Genomic DNA, 14,200 nt, shown 5'->3' with positions numbered 1-14,200 from the left:
TGTCTGGAGCTGCTCCGCCATAATTATTTTATGCACTTGGTCGATCATCGTGCCAAATGTACCAGAGCAGTTCAAAGAGACTCCCGGCACGGGATCTAAATCATGGCTTTGCGAAGTAGGAAGGCTATCGTACCCGGGGTTTATCAAAGTGATTTGGATGCTGTACACCATCGTCCTGCCCGAATATGTGCTGGGAAAGGCGCTCAGTGGCTTCATGCGGGCACGCCATCAGGCAGCTGAACAGAAGAAAATCATTGGAAATGGAGGGGACACAGTCGCGAAGTCCTTCCAGCAACAGCTTAAGTCATGGACAATTTCTCACACGATGCTTGCCGACCTCGGAGGCTTCGTCATCGACTTGCGGGACTTGCCATTGCCTACAGCTCCAGATCACGACGAAAAGACTGTACCTGTACGCGATGAGCCTGAGGACGATCACCAGACACAGAAGGGGAAAGGTACGGGTCAGCCGGATACTACCGTATCGGAGGGAACAAGGACAGCCGGAGAGTCTACAGCTCACAATGTTGAGGTTGATTCTCGAAGCTCGGCGAGACAGAACTCATCACCATCTCAAGAAACGAACAAGTCAAGCGATGAAATCCCTGCCCAAATTCAACAAGACGACATTTCCACGCAACCCAAAAACAAAGAAATAAACAAGTCTGAGAGCTTGCGAAACTCAGTCAATATAGAGCAGAACACATCCTATCCTGAAGATCCCACCCTGACACATTTTGTCCTCTACTTGGAAAAAAGTTTCCTTATTTTTTTTTTTGGCTGGGTTCGATTGGCAACCACGGCCAGAGCACCGTCAAATCGTCAACTCGCTAGCTGTCGAAGGCGATATGGGAGAGTGGACATCTTCAAAGTTTGAAAAATGGGCCAAGTCGCCATTCTACGCCCTATGCGGCGACAAATGGGTTCTCAACGCAAAACAACTGTGGCTCGCGGCCAAGGTGGGCTTAATCGCCTTGCCAAATGTCACAGAGCGGCACATCCAAGACAAGAGCAAGAGCAACAGCCTCGTCACCACGCTAGCGCTCGTCCAGATCGCGCAGCTGATAGCTGCTCTCGGGTCCCGATACACTGGTGGCATATCGGCCAGCCAGCTCGAGGCGGTGGCGCTGGCCCACGCCGTCTGCGCCCTTTTCACCTATGCGCTCCAGTGGTCCTGCCCGAAGGACGTTGGGGTTCCGATCACCACGCAGGCACTGCGGCCGGCCTCGAGGGAGGACATCCTCGCCATGGGCAGGGAGGGCCGGGCGCGGTGGTGGTGGGGAGGCATGTTCACCAGCTACACGATCCCTTACATGTGCACGCCTCACGATTCGGCGAACCATGACGTGGGGACGCTGCTGGGGCTGGCCATCTTCGGTGCCTTCCACCTGATCGCGTGGGCGTTTGCATTTCCGACGGGCGGTGAGCGGCTGGCGTGGCGGATTGCGTCGATAGCTACCGCGGTGATCCCGCTGCTGATACTTGCGGTCATGGTGATGGTGATGCGGCTCACTTCAGATCGGAGGAGACCTGACTTCTGGGAGAGGAAGCTCCAGTTTCTCAGTGTCTGGCCCATGGCAGCGATACCATTTATATTCGTTGTCATTCGAATGTTTATGATGTCGAGACCTTCCGATCATTGTATTTCCTTCCGCCGGATGGTTGCATTGCTACTGGGTTGGCCAACATGCCTAGCTATGGGTGATACAGATGTGACCAGTGGATACATGTGTATGTCACGGTGTATGATGAGAGGGCTTTGACGAAGTTTGAGGAGGCACAAGGATTGTATGAACTAGAAGCCATCTCTGTCCAGCCTAAGGAGCTAAACCATACGATGAGTGGCAGTGAGGATATTCCCAGTGCGCATCATATAGAAAGCCAGTCTTGATGCTAAATTCAAATCTAATCGTCTGGCCGAGTATTGGTTGCGCTCCGGATGTTGTAGACCCAGACGGGTCTTGCTTCGGGCGCCTGAGCGTATCTTTAGCGACTCTCTAAGTGACTCGGGATATGCCCGATTGGCACACTATTAACTATAAAGGAAGTAATCTCTTCCAAAAAAAATTTCCCATCTTGCCCTTTCATTCTCGTTTCTGTCTCAAAACAAAGCACAACACAGGCGCGCGCCATCTACAAACCTTCTGAACCACTGCTTGCAATGCAAGTACAGGCGGTCCACTTGCAGAGGAACATGGAATGGCGCATTCATTTAATGTGCTTCACTGTTCTTTACAAGCTTGATCCATGATGAAACCTCTTGCACGGGGGGAAACTGAGGTCCTCAAGTTTTGCACGTGCCAATGCTGGCGAAGACATTCGTTTCTTCATTGTTCCAGTAAACTTGGGGTTCGGAAGCAGTAACCACGCTACATATGTGTGTTCTACCGATTCTGCAAGCCTTGCGCTTCCACTGGCAGTCCATCGTCACTGTCTTGCAGGATTCAACGTTCCTGTCGTGCACAAAGACCATAACTCGTTGATTTCTCCTCATGTCCCGGCCCCATGTTTACTATCTTGCCCAACCCCTGATTGTCTCGACAAGGCGAACCAGACGAAGCCTGTTACCACAACGGCTATTATGAGGATTCCCTACCGATGAGTGAACTTCACCCTTGAGGACAGTCGTCCGTATCATTACACAGCATTTGGACACAAAAAAGGAGAGAGTGAGCATAGCAGATCATATAGCATTCAGGTATCTGACATACCCCTCGACAGAACAAAAAATTTGACCATCAACATGGTCAACATGTACGGTTTGTAACGAGTACATCCACGTCATTCTCCATCAGCAGCTCTTGCATGAGAATCCGCAATCTTATTCTGTTTTCTTCCCTCAGCCACACCCTCCCCATCAAATGAATGATCTCCGTCTATGAATCGTGGCACAAATGAAGTGCTTACACCTGAGACTGGTTGCTCGACTCTTTAGAGACTCTCTGGTCAAAAGAGCTTCCGGCGTGCGTCGAAAAATCAACACTCAATCTTCCCGAAGGCGGCTTGGGCACTTGGAGTGTACGCAAGAGAGACTCGTTGGAGTCGTCCCAGTGGCCCTCCAAGCTGCGGCACGTATCCAAGACCGAGTCGTGGAGCATGCGCATCCTCTCCTTGAGGCCTCGTCTCCTGCGCTCCTCGGACTGCTGGCGCATGTGCGCCGCATCTCTTGCATCAGACTGCTGTTCATTGCGGACAAAGAGTGATCGGAACGAGACGATGCATGCGATTAAATAGGCTGTATATTGTCAGCAACCATTACCTGACCAACCTTCTCAGATAAGACATGTCAACTTACAAACAGTGAACTCGACGTAAAACCAGAAAGTAATCCACGTGATGTTCATTTGAGTATCCCCATTCGCGCTGGTGAATTGAGAGAACATACTGCCCCGGACAATGGCAGTAGCGATCGTGAACCCGACCACGCCAAAGACTGCTGAGAGAAGGAGTTTCTTCCGCAAAGTGATCTTGACTGTCCAGAGAATGTGGGCGGGGAAGCAGAGAACTGACTCACCGGCGACATCGGACACAACGTCAAGGACCGTGGTGAAGGTGACATGAATGTATGACTTCCGAATGTTAGAAGCTGCAGCGCACTTGACGAACAGCATCTCGACACTGCCGAAAATGCATGGATATTGGAAGAGCCCGAAACAGCCTGCGCCGCAGGCAATATTGAAGACAAAGCCGATCCACCACCAGGTTCGATACCTCGCGATGTGGCTGCCGAGCTTATAGAAGAACAAGAGAAAGTTGAACTTGATGAGCCAAACACCAGCAACACTAAGTATTGACATGGCTCTGAATGTATGAACGGCATGCACTGCATCCGTAAAGAAGTTTGGACCCATCGGCGCACCATGCTCAACGGCTGTCAGCTCGTACATGTTGGCTAGGAAAACTTGACCAGTGACAGCTATGCCCAAATGGCAAGCGAGGGCGAGGAGCATGAGCCAATCCTCGACGAGGAGACGATGGAAACAAACACAACGAATATAGGTGCGGCCGGCAAAGGCAAGTAGGCAGAGGGCAAAGAACAACCACTGGATAACCTATGATGGACAAGAGTTAGCTTCACATGATCGCCAGAAAATTTCTGACGGATCATGGTCGCATTTCAGCAGGCCAACTTACATAGTACCCAGTCAGAGATACAATATCAGACTCTGTTTCCGTCACGGTGATCATGGCGGCAGGATGCAATATCTGAAATGTACCTTGGAAAAAGGATTAGCCACTTTGGATTTTCTTGCTATCATTAAACTGCATCTGCCCATGAAGGTCTGGCCATCTGCCGCTACTTCAGAGGGTGAACAGGACGACATTTTTATCTTCGCTGGGAGACTCGGCTTATTGGATGGCATATTCCTTCCTACTTTGCAAGCTGTTGCGAGAAAATAATAGTAGCATTTGAACCCATAGTCCCACTGTGGTGGTCATGATGATACGTATGACTGGCGCGGATGGCTAAGTCCTGATTGGTGATGGTGAACCAACAGGGCTGCAAATGTCCACTGGTAAAGGGCTGGTGATCATCAGCCCCAGTTTGGATGCATTGTCTTCTCACCTTTTCAGCTTTTGCTCAGGCTCTCCAGCTCTATCTTTCTCTGGCTTCGGGCAGGCGGGGCGATCCTGCACAGTCTCTTCATCCCCACACAGCTTGGAATAGAATCATGTTGGCCCTGACACCAAGGCGACATGGATACTGGTCGCGCCCAGTATTGGTCGGCGGTGTGTTGATCGATGTTTTCCACTGGGCACTCCTGCATCTCACACCAAGAATCAGTTGTAACGACCTCGTTGTCATTCATGGCAGCGGTTGCTGGGATGGATAGGCTTCAATCTCACCCGAAATTTCCAGATTGGCGAGATATCCACTCATAGCAGATATGGCATAAGCCCCTACAGGGCATCTCTGCTTTAGACAAGCGGTGCCAATGGCACAGGACGTGGTAGTTATCATACTCTATTACAATGCCTCTACACAATGTATACACAAGCGCTGCGCCATGCACAGTACACTAAACTAGGAAGTGAGTGACACCCACTCACACAGCCTGGCTGTACCCAGTTCCGAGCCGTTTCTTTCCGTACTTCCACCACTTCCTCGCCTCGTCCGCCCAGAACACAGTGCTGCAGAGCATGACGAGGCCGACGAGGTCGTAGAAGCCTAGGGCCTCTGTCTGGAACACCTCCTGCAGCCAGGGGAAGTAGATGACGAGCAGCTGGCCCACGAGGCTCATGGACACGGCCCAGTTGAACAGCGCGTTGGAGAAGAGCCCGACCTCGCCGCGCAGCACCGACTTGGATTCGGACCGGCACGCGAGCGCGTTGAACATGTCGAAGAGCACGAAGCACGTGAACGTCATGGTCGTGTCGCGCCGCGTCACCTCACCGTCCCCGAGCATCTCGTGCGTGTACACCAGCATCGTCCCGAGCATCACGATAAAGGCTGCCTGCGCCACCCGCTGGATCAGCGCCCGAGTGAGGACCGGCGCGCCGCGCCTCCGCGGCGGCCGCTTCATGACGTCCGGGTCGACGCGCTCGACGCCTAATGACTGCGCTGGAGGGCCGTCCATGATGATATCTGGTATTCTGTCAGCAGGTGTCTCTCTTTCACACACACGCACATAGGGTCACGGATGGTGCTTACTGATCCAGAGGATTTGCATTGCGTTCAATGGGGACTTGAATCCCAGAATCGTGCAAATCAGGACCAAGGAAAGACCAGCTGCGCTTGTGCTCAGCTGGAAGGTCAGGAAGTTCTGGATGTTGTTGAAGATGCCCTTGCCCTCCTCGATCGCATTCAAGATGGTGGAGAAATCGTCATCAGTCAAGATCATGTCCGCGGCCTCCTTTGCCACATCGGTCCCGTTTCTGCCCATGGCAATACCGATATCCGCCTTCTTCAGCGCCGGTGCGTCGTTGACACCATCACCGGTCATGGCAACGATATCCCCGCGTGATTGGAGCGCCCTGATGATCTTCAGTTTGTGGTCTGGAGTCGTACGTGCGAAGATGGTGGTGTGGTGCATCGCCTGCGCAAGGTCTTCCTCGGACAGATTGTCCACATCTTTGCCGGTCAAGACCGGTTTGACAGAGACCTGGCCCGGGCCATGTTCCCGAGGAGTAGCGATTTCCATTCCGAGCTGCTTGCCAATCGCCACCGCCGTGGTCTCTGCATCGCCCGTGATCATGATCACCTTGACACCACCGCGCATAAGTCTCCTAATTGACCGAGCAACGCCAGGTCTTGGTGGATCGCTCATGCCGACCAGGCCGGCGAACGTGAGGCTTTTGTACAAAGTCTCGTCCTCTTGAAGCCGGGGACTGCTGCTTCCGTCATGCCCAGGGGTTCCACTCCTGGAGGATGGTCCGTTAGATTTGCTTTTGCTGGACCTGTTCACAGGCCCACTGGCAAATGCAATTATTCGGAGTCCCCTGATAGCCATAGCGTCTGCGGCTTGTTGAATCTCCTGTTTTCGCGACGAATCAAGAACGAACTCTCGGCCATCTTTCGTGATGTAACTGTCGCACGCCTCAAGAACCCGTTCCAAAGCCCCTTTCATGTAAGCGAATTCCTTTTCACTCTTATCAGACCCGATCGTCACGCCCATCCATTTTCTCTCAGAGCTAAAAGGCGTCTCTGACGTCCGAGTTCCAATCGATTCGCGTACATCATGCTCACGAAACCTGTCCAACAAGTCAAGCATAGCGACGTCGGTGGGCTGACCAACCCAGCGTGTATAGGTTGAAGGTTCATCCCGACCTAGAGTCGAAGATAGTACGGCTTTAGCTGCAGCTCCGTTCTCAGTATACCGCCTAGCTAGGCGCCCATCATTGGCTATATTGCCGATACGTAGAATGCGAAGAGTCGCAGCGTCAGGGGTGGCATCCGTGACTTCATCATCCGAGTCGACATCGACGACATCGTTCGCACCGAAGTACCACATCTTGGAGCTTGTCATATGATTCATTGTGAGCGTACCTGATTTGATGTCAGTTCAGAGGTTCTAACAGAGGGTATGGCGTATTTACCGGTCTTGTCTGAGCAAACCACGTTCACAGATCCCAGTGTCTCGACCTTGGGCATCTTGCGGACGATAGCATTGTGACGGGCCATGCGATGCACACCCAGAGCAAGCGTCACGGTAACAATGATCGGAAGTCCTTCGGGTATTGCGGCAACAGCGAGTGAGACGGATATGGTGAATATGTCAAGCAGTCCTTTTCCCTGAAGCCAGCCGGCAACGGAAATAAGGCCGATGACCACGAAAGAGAACTTGCTGAGCTGCGAGCCAAGGTCATCCATGGAGAGCTGAAGAGGCGAGCGGGGGCTCTCGGTGTCGGTAACGCTTGTAGCAATGGTCCCCAACTGCGTGTCCCCACCAGTCGCGAAGACAACGCCCTGGCCGTGACCAGATTTGACCAATGTTCCCATGTATGCAACGTTTTGAGTTTCGTTGGAATCGAGGTTAGGCTTTGTATTTACCCCTTCGGATGAATTAGCGAAAGTTGGGGCTGGTAGCTGTAGAGTCGAAAGTCCCTGGGCCGCCGATGCCACCGCAGCGCGAGAGCGCGGCTCAGCAGTCACTTTGACCGGCTCGGTCTCTCCAGTGAGATTCGAAAGATCGACTGTCAAGTCGGCGGCTTTTGTTACGCGCAGGTCGGCCGGGATGCGATCGCCCGTCGTGAATATAACCAGATCACCTGGTACCAATGTCCCGGCCATGACCTTGGAGGACGTTGCTTCAAGAACTTCCTCGGCTGGTGTGGGAGCGCCCGACGACCCGTTCTCTTCCAGTCCACTTTCTCCAGCCGGTTGCCAGGTCGGTGTTTTGGGGCCAGAGCCGGTCTTGGCCGACATACTCCTGATCAAATGCGCATGGTTCGGGACAAGATGGTTGAGGGCTTCGATGGACTTTTCGGACCGGTATTCCTGCACAAACCCTACACTGACGACAATGGTCACCGCGATGGTTATACTGACAGCATCGTCAACATTTCCTACCAGCACGGATGCCCCAGCGGAAGCAAGCAGGAGAAGTATCAACGGCTCCTTGAACTGTCCCAGGAATCGAATCCACAACGGCTCGGGAGGGTCGTGGGGTATCTCGTTGGGCCCAAAGTCTCGCAGTCGCGACAAGGCTTCCGGGGGCGTAAGGCCGTATGCCAGGGATGTCTTGAGGCGCGAGGCACTTTCGGCGGCAGTCAGGCAGGAGAAGTCGTCGGCGACGCTCTGTACAGGAAGCAGGTCAGCTCGTAATGAACACCCAAGCCACGCTTTGTTCTGTCGGGGAGGTTACCCTAGACTGCGCCGACGTCGTGCGCGCATATCCTGGTGATTTGGACCGTGGCCGATCGCCGTCGGCCCAGGGAGACAGTTCGATGGGTTTGCTCGACTCGTTGAAGATTGGCAGGCTTGGGGAGTCTCCCGTGAATCTGTCCATGTTCTCGCAAGATCAAGACCGGTGAGTCCAGGCCTTGCGCCGAAAGATTCGAGAGGGACCTCGCCAGCCGCGTCGACCGGCTTCCGGGGACTGTCCTTTCGAGACGGGCACGAGCCACGACTGGGAATCCAAGATGCTGCAACGCTATGGCAGCCGCATTAACAAACGTGTAGGTATCGCAGGGCGGGCGTCATTGTTTGACGGGGTTGTCTAGGGCTCGAATGCAGCTCAAGGAAACGACGACAAATGAAATTGCAGCAAATATGTCCGCTCCTGAGCTACTGTGGACAGGAAGGTCGAAAGAGATGGCGCTGACGTGTAATGTTGAACCGTTTGCAGAGTGCTCTTGAATCCTGGAGTCTGGCCAGTCGATCCGATCCGAGTCGGGTCGAGGCTGAATCCACCCAAGCTTCTTTGCACGTCAGTGCGCACACAGGCGGCGCAGGCTCGAGTGGCCTGCAGGTCCAGAACAGCGGAAGCTATTCTAGGCACATGGATACTACCCGGCTACTTTTTGGGGGGATATTCAGGTACGTCTGCATGTAGCCTAGTAGAAATACCGACTGCAATGCTCCCATGCCAGTAACGACGGGACACATATACATACACGTCGGTCATCCGCATTACCCAGAGCTGATGAAGATTCGGTCGGTGCTGATTTGCCTGGCCACCGGGGTACCGGGACGTAACATGACATTCTGCAGCTGTACAGTACGTGCGTGCATTACTGCATCGTGACCGCTCAACCATTTTCTACGGCCGGACTGTCCGCTTGGAGGCCGAACTGGGATGGTCCTTCCTATCGACACAGTATAGACTCACACTTCGGAGCCCAGGCACTGATTGACTCGCATGTTAGCCTGTCGCATTTGATGGGGAGTCGATGCTGCTGCCAAGAATGTGTCAAAGCCCACCCACAAGCCAATTTACATGGCTGCGACAAACCCTAACCCTTGTCCAACACAGTACCTGCTGGGTAGCATCCTTTGATGAAGCGTTGACCAGCCACTCAATTCTGGCAGGGCCCAGCCGCCGTTTCCATTTTGCAGGGTCGTAACCTGGACCAAGAACAACACGCACCACCACCGCCAGTCCGTCTCTCCCCCCTCTCCATCTAATCCTCTTTGCTATCCATCCCACCGCACCCTGCGGTCCGCTACGAAGCTGTCGCAACTCGCTCCAGCGTCTCTTAGTTGCAAAAAAGCGGCAGTCTGTCGTCCTTCTCGACCTTTTGCACACAACGCACGCGTCTTGCGCGGTTTTTCCTGTCCCGTTGTTGGGTGGTCGGATTCACGCGCCTGACTGCAAACGCGCCATCTTGTTGTCTTGCGAACCCACCTCTGTTGCGCGTCGGCGCGTCGAGCATTTATCGATTGCTGTACCACTTATTGTCACAACTTAACACCGACCATCGCTTCCGTCCCCATCGGACCCCCTCCAACATCGCTGCGACGCCGTCGCGACCATGTTCTATTCCGAGACCCTCCTCCAGAAGACCGGGCCCTTGGCCCGCGTCTGGCTGTCTGCCAACTTGGAGCGCAAGCTATCCAAGCAACACATCTTGCAGTCCAACCTCACCGAGAGCGTTGAGCAAATCATCACACCCAGCCAGGCCCCCATGGCGCTGAGGTTGACTGGCCAGCTGCTTCTCGGTGTCGTCAGAATCTATAGCCGTAAGGCACGATACCTGCTTGACGACTGCAATGAAGCCCTGATGAAGATCAAGATGGTGAGTGCATAAGCCCTGAACAGAATCCGGGTTCATGCCCAGTTGACATCATTACAGGCTTTCCGCTCCTCGGGGAACAATGACATTCCTGCCAACCTCCAAGTCCCAAACCGGGAGTCGCTTTTGCTTCCTGACCGCATTACACCTTATGACAATCTCGACCTGCTTCCTGCCCCTGATGTTGATTTGCTCCTGAGCACACAAGACCTTGATGTTGGCTCTCAACCTTTGGGCCGCAAAGGTCGCGTTAGCAATCGAGATATCAACTTGCAGGAGGATTTCAACAACAGCCAGTTTCTGCAGGACGGACTGGGCAAGGACGACGGCTTGGCTCTGGCCAATGTGGATGACCTGGACTTGCAGCTTGACTTCGGTATGGATATCGACGAGGGCCCAACCAGGATGACCGTGGAAATGGGTCGTGAGGCCCCCGCTGCTCGGGGTGTCGAGGAGGATATATTCAGTGAATTCGACCTGCCCCAGCCTACTAAGGACCGGGACCACGACCAGTCCACTGCGCTTGGTTTTGGGGACAACGGAGTGCGCATTCACGATGACGACGGAGATATCTTGATGGGAGACGATGATTTCCGACTGGACCTTGGAGACCAGTCTGCAATGCACGAGGGTGGAGCTGAGGTCGCCCGAGCCCGGATCTCAGAGTCACCGCTTTCTGACATTGACGAGGCGTTTGCCAAGGAGATTGAGATCGAGTACAGCCGGCACGCCAACAACACGGATATGTACGAGCCGAACGAGGACGAGGAGTCGGCAATGGTGCGAAACGCGCCTCAAAGGTCCAAGAAGAGGAAGGTCATTGCACCCGACGAGCAAACTATGCTCACGGGTGCTGTCATCAAGGAGCAACAGTCCAAGCATGACAACATCCTCAAGCCCCAGGTGTTCCTGCCCCGCGACCCTTACCTGCTGGCATTGATGGAAATGCAGAAGAACGGTGGATTCGTGTCCAATATCATGATGGACGGCCAGAGCGCAACCTGGGCACCAGAGCTGAAGGGCCTGCTTTCCTTGGACGCGATTCGTGCGCCCACCGACCTGAAGAGGAAGCGAGACAGCGGCATCGCAGACATGGATGTGGACGGCGAGCAAGGCACGTCCAAGTCGCCGCGGCTCGAGATTGACCAGGACGACCCGTTCGCAGTCGGTGCAACCGACCTCGGCAATCAATCTGTGGCAGCGGATGGCACGATACTTGAAATAGAGGGCGATGACGGCTTGGCGAACTACGATGACGAGGGATCCGCCCTGCCAAACTTCGACGACACAACAGCGCCAATCGTGCACCCCGCGGACAACGGGCCAGTCTCTGTTGGCACCAAGCATGCCGTGCACATCCTGCGTGACCTGTTTGGTGATGAGGCCGCCACGAGCGCCGAGAAGCGCAAGAAGACGTCTGTTGTATTCCAGGAGCTCCTGCCGGAGAAGAAGACGACCAAGGCAGACGCGACCAAGATGTTCTTTGAGTGCCTGGTGCTTGCCACCAAGGACGCCATCAAGGTCGAGCAGCCAGATGGCTCCCTTGGCGGCGCCATCCGCGTGAGAGGAAAGCGAGGCCTCTGGGGTGCCTGGGCCGAGCGTGAGGCTGGCGGCGAGATCGACGAGGAGGCCGAGGTGAACGAGGCCCAGGCCCAGAACCAGCCGCAGCCGGCAATCGAGACTGGCTCAGCAGCCGTCCCCGTCTCGGCCTAGAGAGGCTCGAGCACCAGCATTGGCTAGGTATTGCATCCTCGGGCGAGATGGCGTCTGGCGGCTTCTTTGTACAATATGGGTTTTTCTGGGTTATGGGTTGCGGCCTCTGCAGGCCTTGTTATCACGCGACCAAGTGGCGTTAGGCGTGGTGGAGGAGATACCAAGTTCTCTGGACTGTTCGTCATGGTGGGTTCTCCGATCGAAGTACGGTATGAAGAAAAACCTTGGGCTGGATTCACATGTTTTTTCGCCAATCCTATTATTCACAGGACCACGGTTGGATTCTCTAGTCCGCGGTCTCGCTCTATTGTATGCGGCAGGGTTTGGAAAAGTAGTCTCTCTTCTCGGATACAAGCAGCAAGATCTAGGGAATCAAGGGGGTTTGTGTAGCAAAGTGGAGATGAATTTGATAGTTGTAGTCAGTCAGTAACTGGCAATCATCTGATCAAACAGGTTGAAAAACAGGGTGTCATCCTACATCCTCCCCGTGCGCTCCCGAGAATCAAGGTTCTGGTGGAGGATGATCAACCGTGGAGTTCCCTGCCCAGGATCAGCACATCAAGTACTGTACGCCAACCTCGTCAAATGAAGATACTCCCTTGGCAAGACCGCGGATGCATCAGGAGGGGGAACTCAAATGCCCGCCCCGCCCATTCTTCGGTGTCCCCAGTGACAGCCGAGGAGGTCAGCCGGCACCTCTCAGCGGGCCAAGGTCATGTGAAAGAGCTGATGTTGGGGTTTTGACGGAGCGAAACAGCAAGGACTCTCATGACGGGGCCAGGGTCGTCGGTGTCCTCGTTCTGCCGGCGCATGCGGCGCTACCAAGTACTGGTGGTACAATGGTGTTGTCCAATTGACGGACCACGCCGCGAATCGTCATTAATTGGAGGAAGCCTAGCAGTGCGCCCCCGCATTGGGCCTAGCCGTACGCGCTCGATGTGACGCCTGGTGCTGAGGCTGTTCCAGAATGCTCGTGTTTGGGTGCCATCGAGGTGCGGCAGGACGGCAGCCAGCGGGGTTGCCTCTTTGCTTCTTGTACGCCATGCCCCGGCGCTGTTGCCCGGGTATCTCAACCGAATAAGACCCTTCTGAGCTTGCAGGAATGTGTGGGCGGATGCGTGGTAAATGGGGATGTCCTTGCACTTGCACAGATGTTGGGAACGGCCGTAGAATGTCTGTTCTCCGGACACAATAAAACTAGGAATTAGCACCTAGGCACATAGTTGAGTTAGGGCAGCTTCTGGTATTAGCGTCTGGGCGGCGCGAGGGTAGTTTGATTGCAATCGGCAGCATCTGAAACACATGTGGTCTATCAGACCATATGCCCACGTAGGGCCTGTCTACGGCGTCAGTACTGTAGCAACGGATGCGCATATGTTGGAGTCACGAGGGTGGTGGTGGTGGTGGTGGTGGTGGTGGTGCGTGGGCTGGTGGGTAGAGTGAGGGTGGAGGGGTGAGGGGTGACCCAGCAGCTCGGATGCGCGCGATGAGCATGGCCGCCAGAGTCGGCCCGGGGAACCTCGTCCCAAACCCACCCATCTGCAGCTGCGAGCACTCTCAGCACACTTGCACCGGCACTGGCATTGGCACGGAGCAGCAAGGAAAGATGAGTCCCGGTGACTGGCTGACGAGGGCTGCCTCGTCCCGTCTTCTCTGGTGTGGGACCTCTGCGCCCTCGGCCGGGGCTGCTAACGAAGCAATTGTCTTTTATTCCGAGGGCTAGCTGCATGTATGCCATGCATGTGCTGTGTGTATGGGTGATGAGCATGAGATTGTGAGAGCGCTGTTTTGCGCCGGTGGGGACGGGCAGTGCGGGTACGCTTTCTGGGTACACCTTGGATACCACCTCAACCCGCCCCTCCTCGCCTCTTGCCCCTGCCCCTGGGACCCTTGACCACAGATCTGGGGCGGTCTGCGGGCTGCGGCCTGTGGCCTGCATGGTGGTCGGCTGGTTTGTGTCGTACTTGTGTCGAAAAGGGCAGGGGACCAAAGACTGAAAGACCAGAGATGGACACGCGCAGCATTGGTTGGGCATGGCACAGGACTTCCCGGGCCGTGGGTTTTGTTTGCCCAGATGTGCAATTCTCCATTGACAATTCCCATCCCGTTGTCCTGTCAAGCATATCTGCGTAGGCATCTATCCATCTATCTGATCTGTCCGCCCGCCAACCCCCTTGTCACTCCCTCCCTCTCATTCTCTTGTCCACTCGCTCGACTGACCTCGACTGATCTCACCTTACATCACCTCAATCGCTCATTCCGTTTTTTTTTTTTTTTTTTTTTTTTCCCTTATCCGGGGTTGGCTTGTTTC

At 54.6% G+C, this 14,200-nt stretch overlaps 4 protein-coding genes across 4 annotated transcripts; 2 read left to right on the top strand and 2 right to left on the bottom strand.

The window, feature by feature from the left end:
• Positions 1-157: 157 nt before the first annotated feature.
• On the top strand, positions 158-1,534 carry INS49_008179 (uncharacterized protein; the record flags this gene model as incomplete). Its single annotated transcript, XM_043168924.1, has 3 exons — positions 158-458; positions 808-1,493; positions 1,529-1,534. The coding sequence occupies 3 exons, from the start codon at positions 158-160 to the stop codon at positions 1,532-1,534; spliced, it is 993 nt and encodes a 330-aa protein (XP_043026604.1).
• Positions 1,535-2,903: 1,369 nt separating this feature from the next.
• On the bottom strand, positions 2,904-3,797 carry INS49_008178 (uncharacterized protein; the record flags this gene model as incomplete). The annotated part of the gene is made up of 2 exons (XM_043168923.1): positions 2,904-3,235; positions 3,296-3,797. 2 exons carry the CDS (start codon positions 3,795-3,797, stop codon positions 2,904-2,906), a joined length of 834 nt encoding a protein of 277 aa, XP_043026603.1.
• Positions 3,798-5,048: 1,251 nt separating this feature from the next.
• On the bottom strand, positions 5,049-8,450 carry INS49_008177 (uncharacterized protein; the record flags this gene model as incomplete). Its single annotated transcript, XM_043168922.1, has 5 exons — positions 5,049-5,587; positions 5,654-6,363; positions 6,820-6,988; positions 7,039-8,239; positions 8,307-8,450. 5 exons carry the CDS (start codon positions 8,448-8,450, stop codon positions 5,049-5,051), a joined length of 2,763 nt encoding a protein of 920 aa, XP_043026602.1.
• Positions 8,451-9,915: 1,465 nt separating this feature from the next.
• INS49_008176 (uncharacterized protein) lies at positions 9,916-11,889 on the top strand (the record flags this gene model as incomplete). The annotated part of the gene is made up of 2 exons (XM_043168921.1): positions 9,916-10,179; positions 10,237-11,889. 2 exons carry the CDS (start codon positions 9,916-9,918, stop codon positions 11,887-11,889), a joined length of 1,917 nt encoding a protein of 638 aa, XP_043026601.1.
• Positions 11,890-14,200: the final 2,311 nt, after the last annotated feature.

This window comes from Diaporthe citri (assembly GCF_014595645.1).
Source record: "Diaporthe citri strain NFHF-8-4 chromosome Unknown scaffold_3, whole genome shotgun sequence".
NCBI lineage: Eukaryota > Fungi > Ascomycota > Sordariomycetes > Diaporthales > Diaporthaceae > Diaporthe > Diaporthe citri.
The sequence above is the reverse complement of the archived record's forward strand: the minus strand, read 5'-3'. Positions and strand labels throughout refer to the sequence as shown.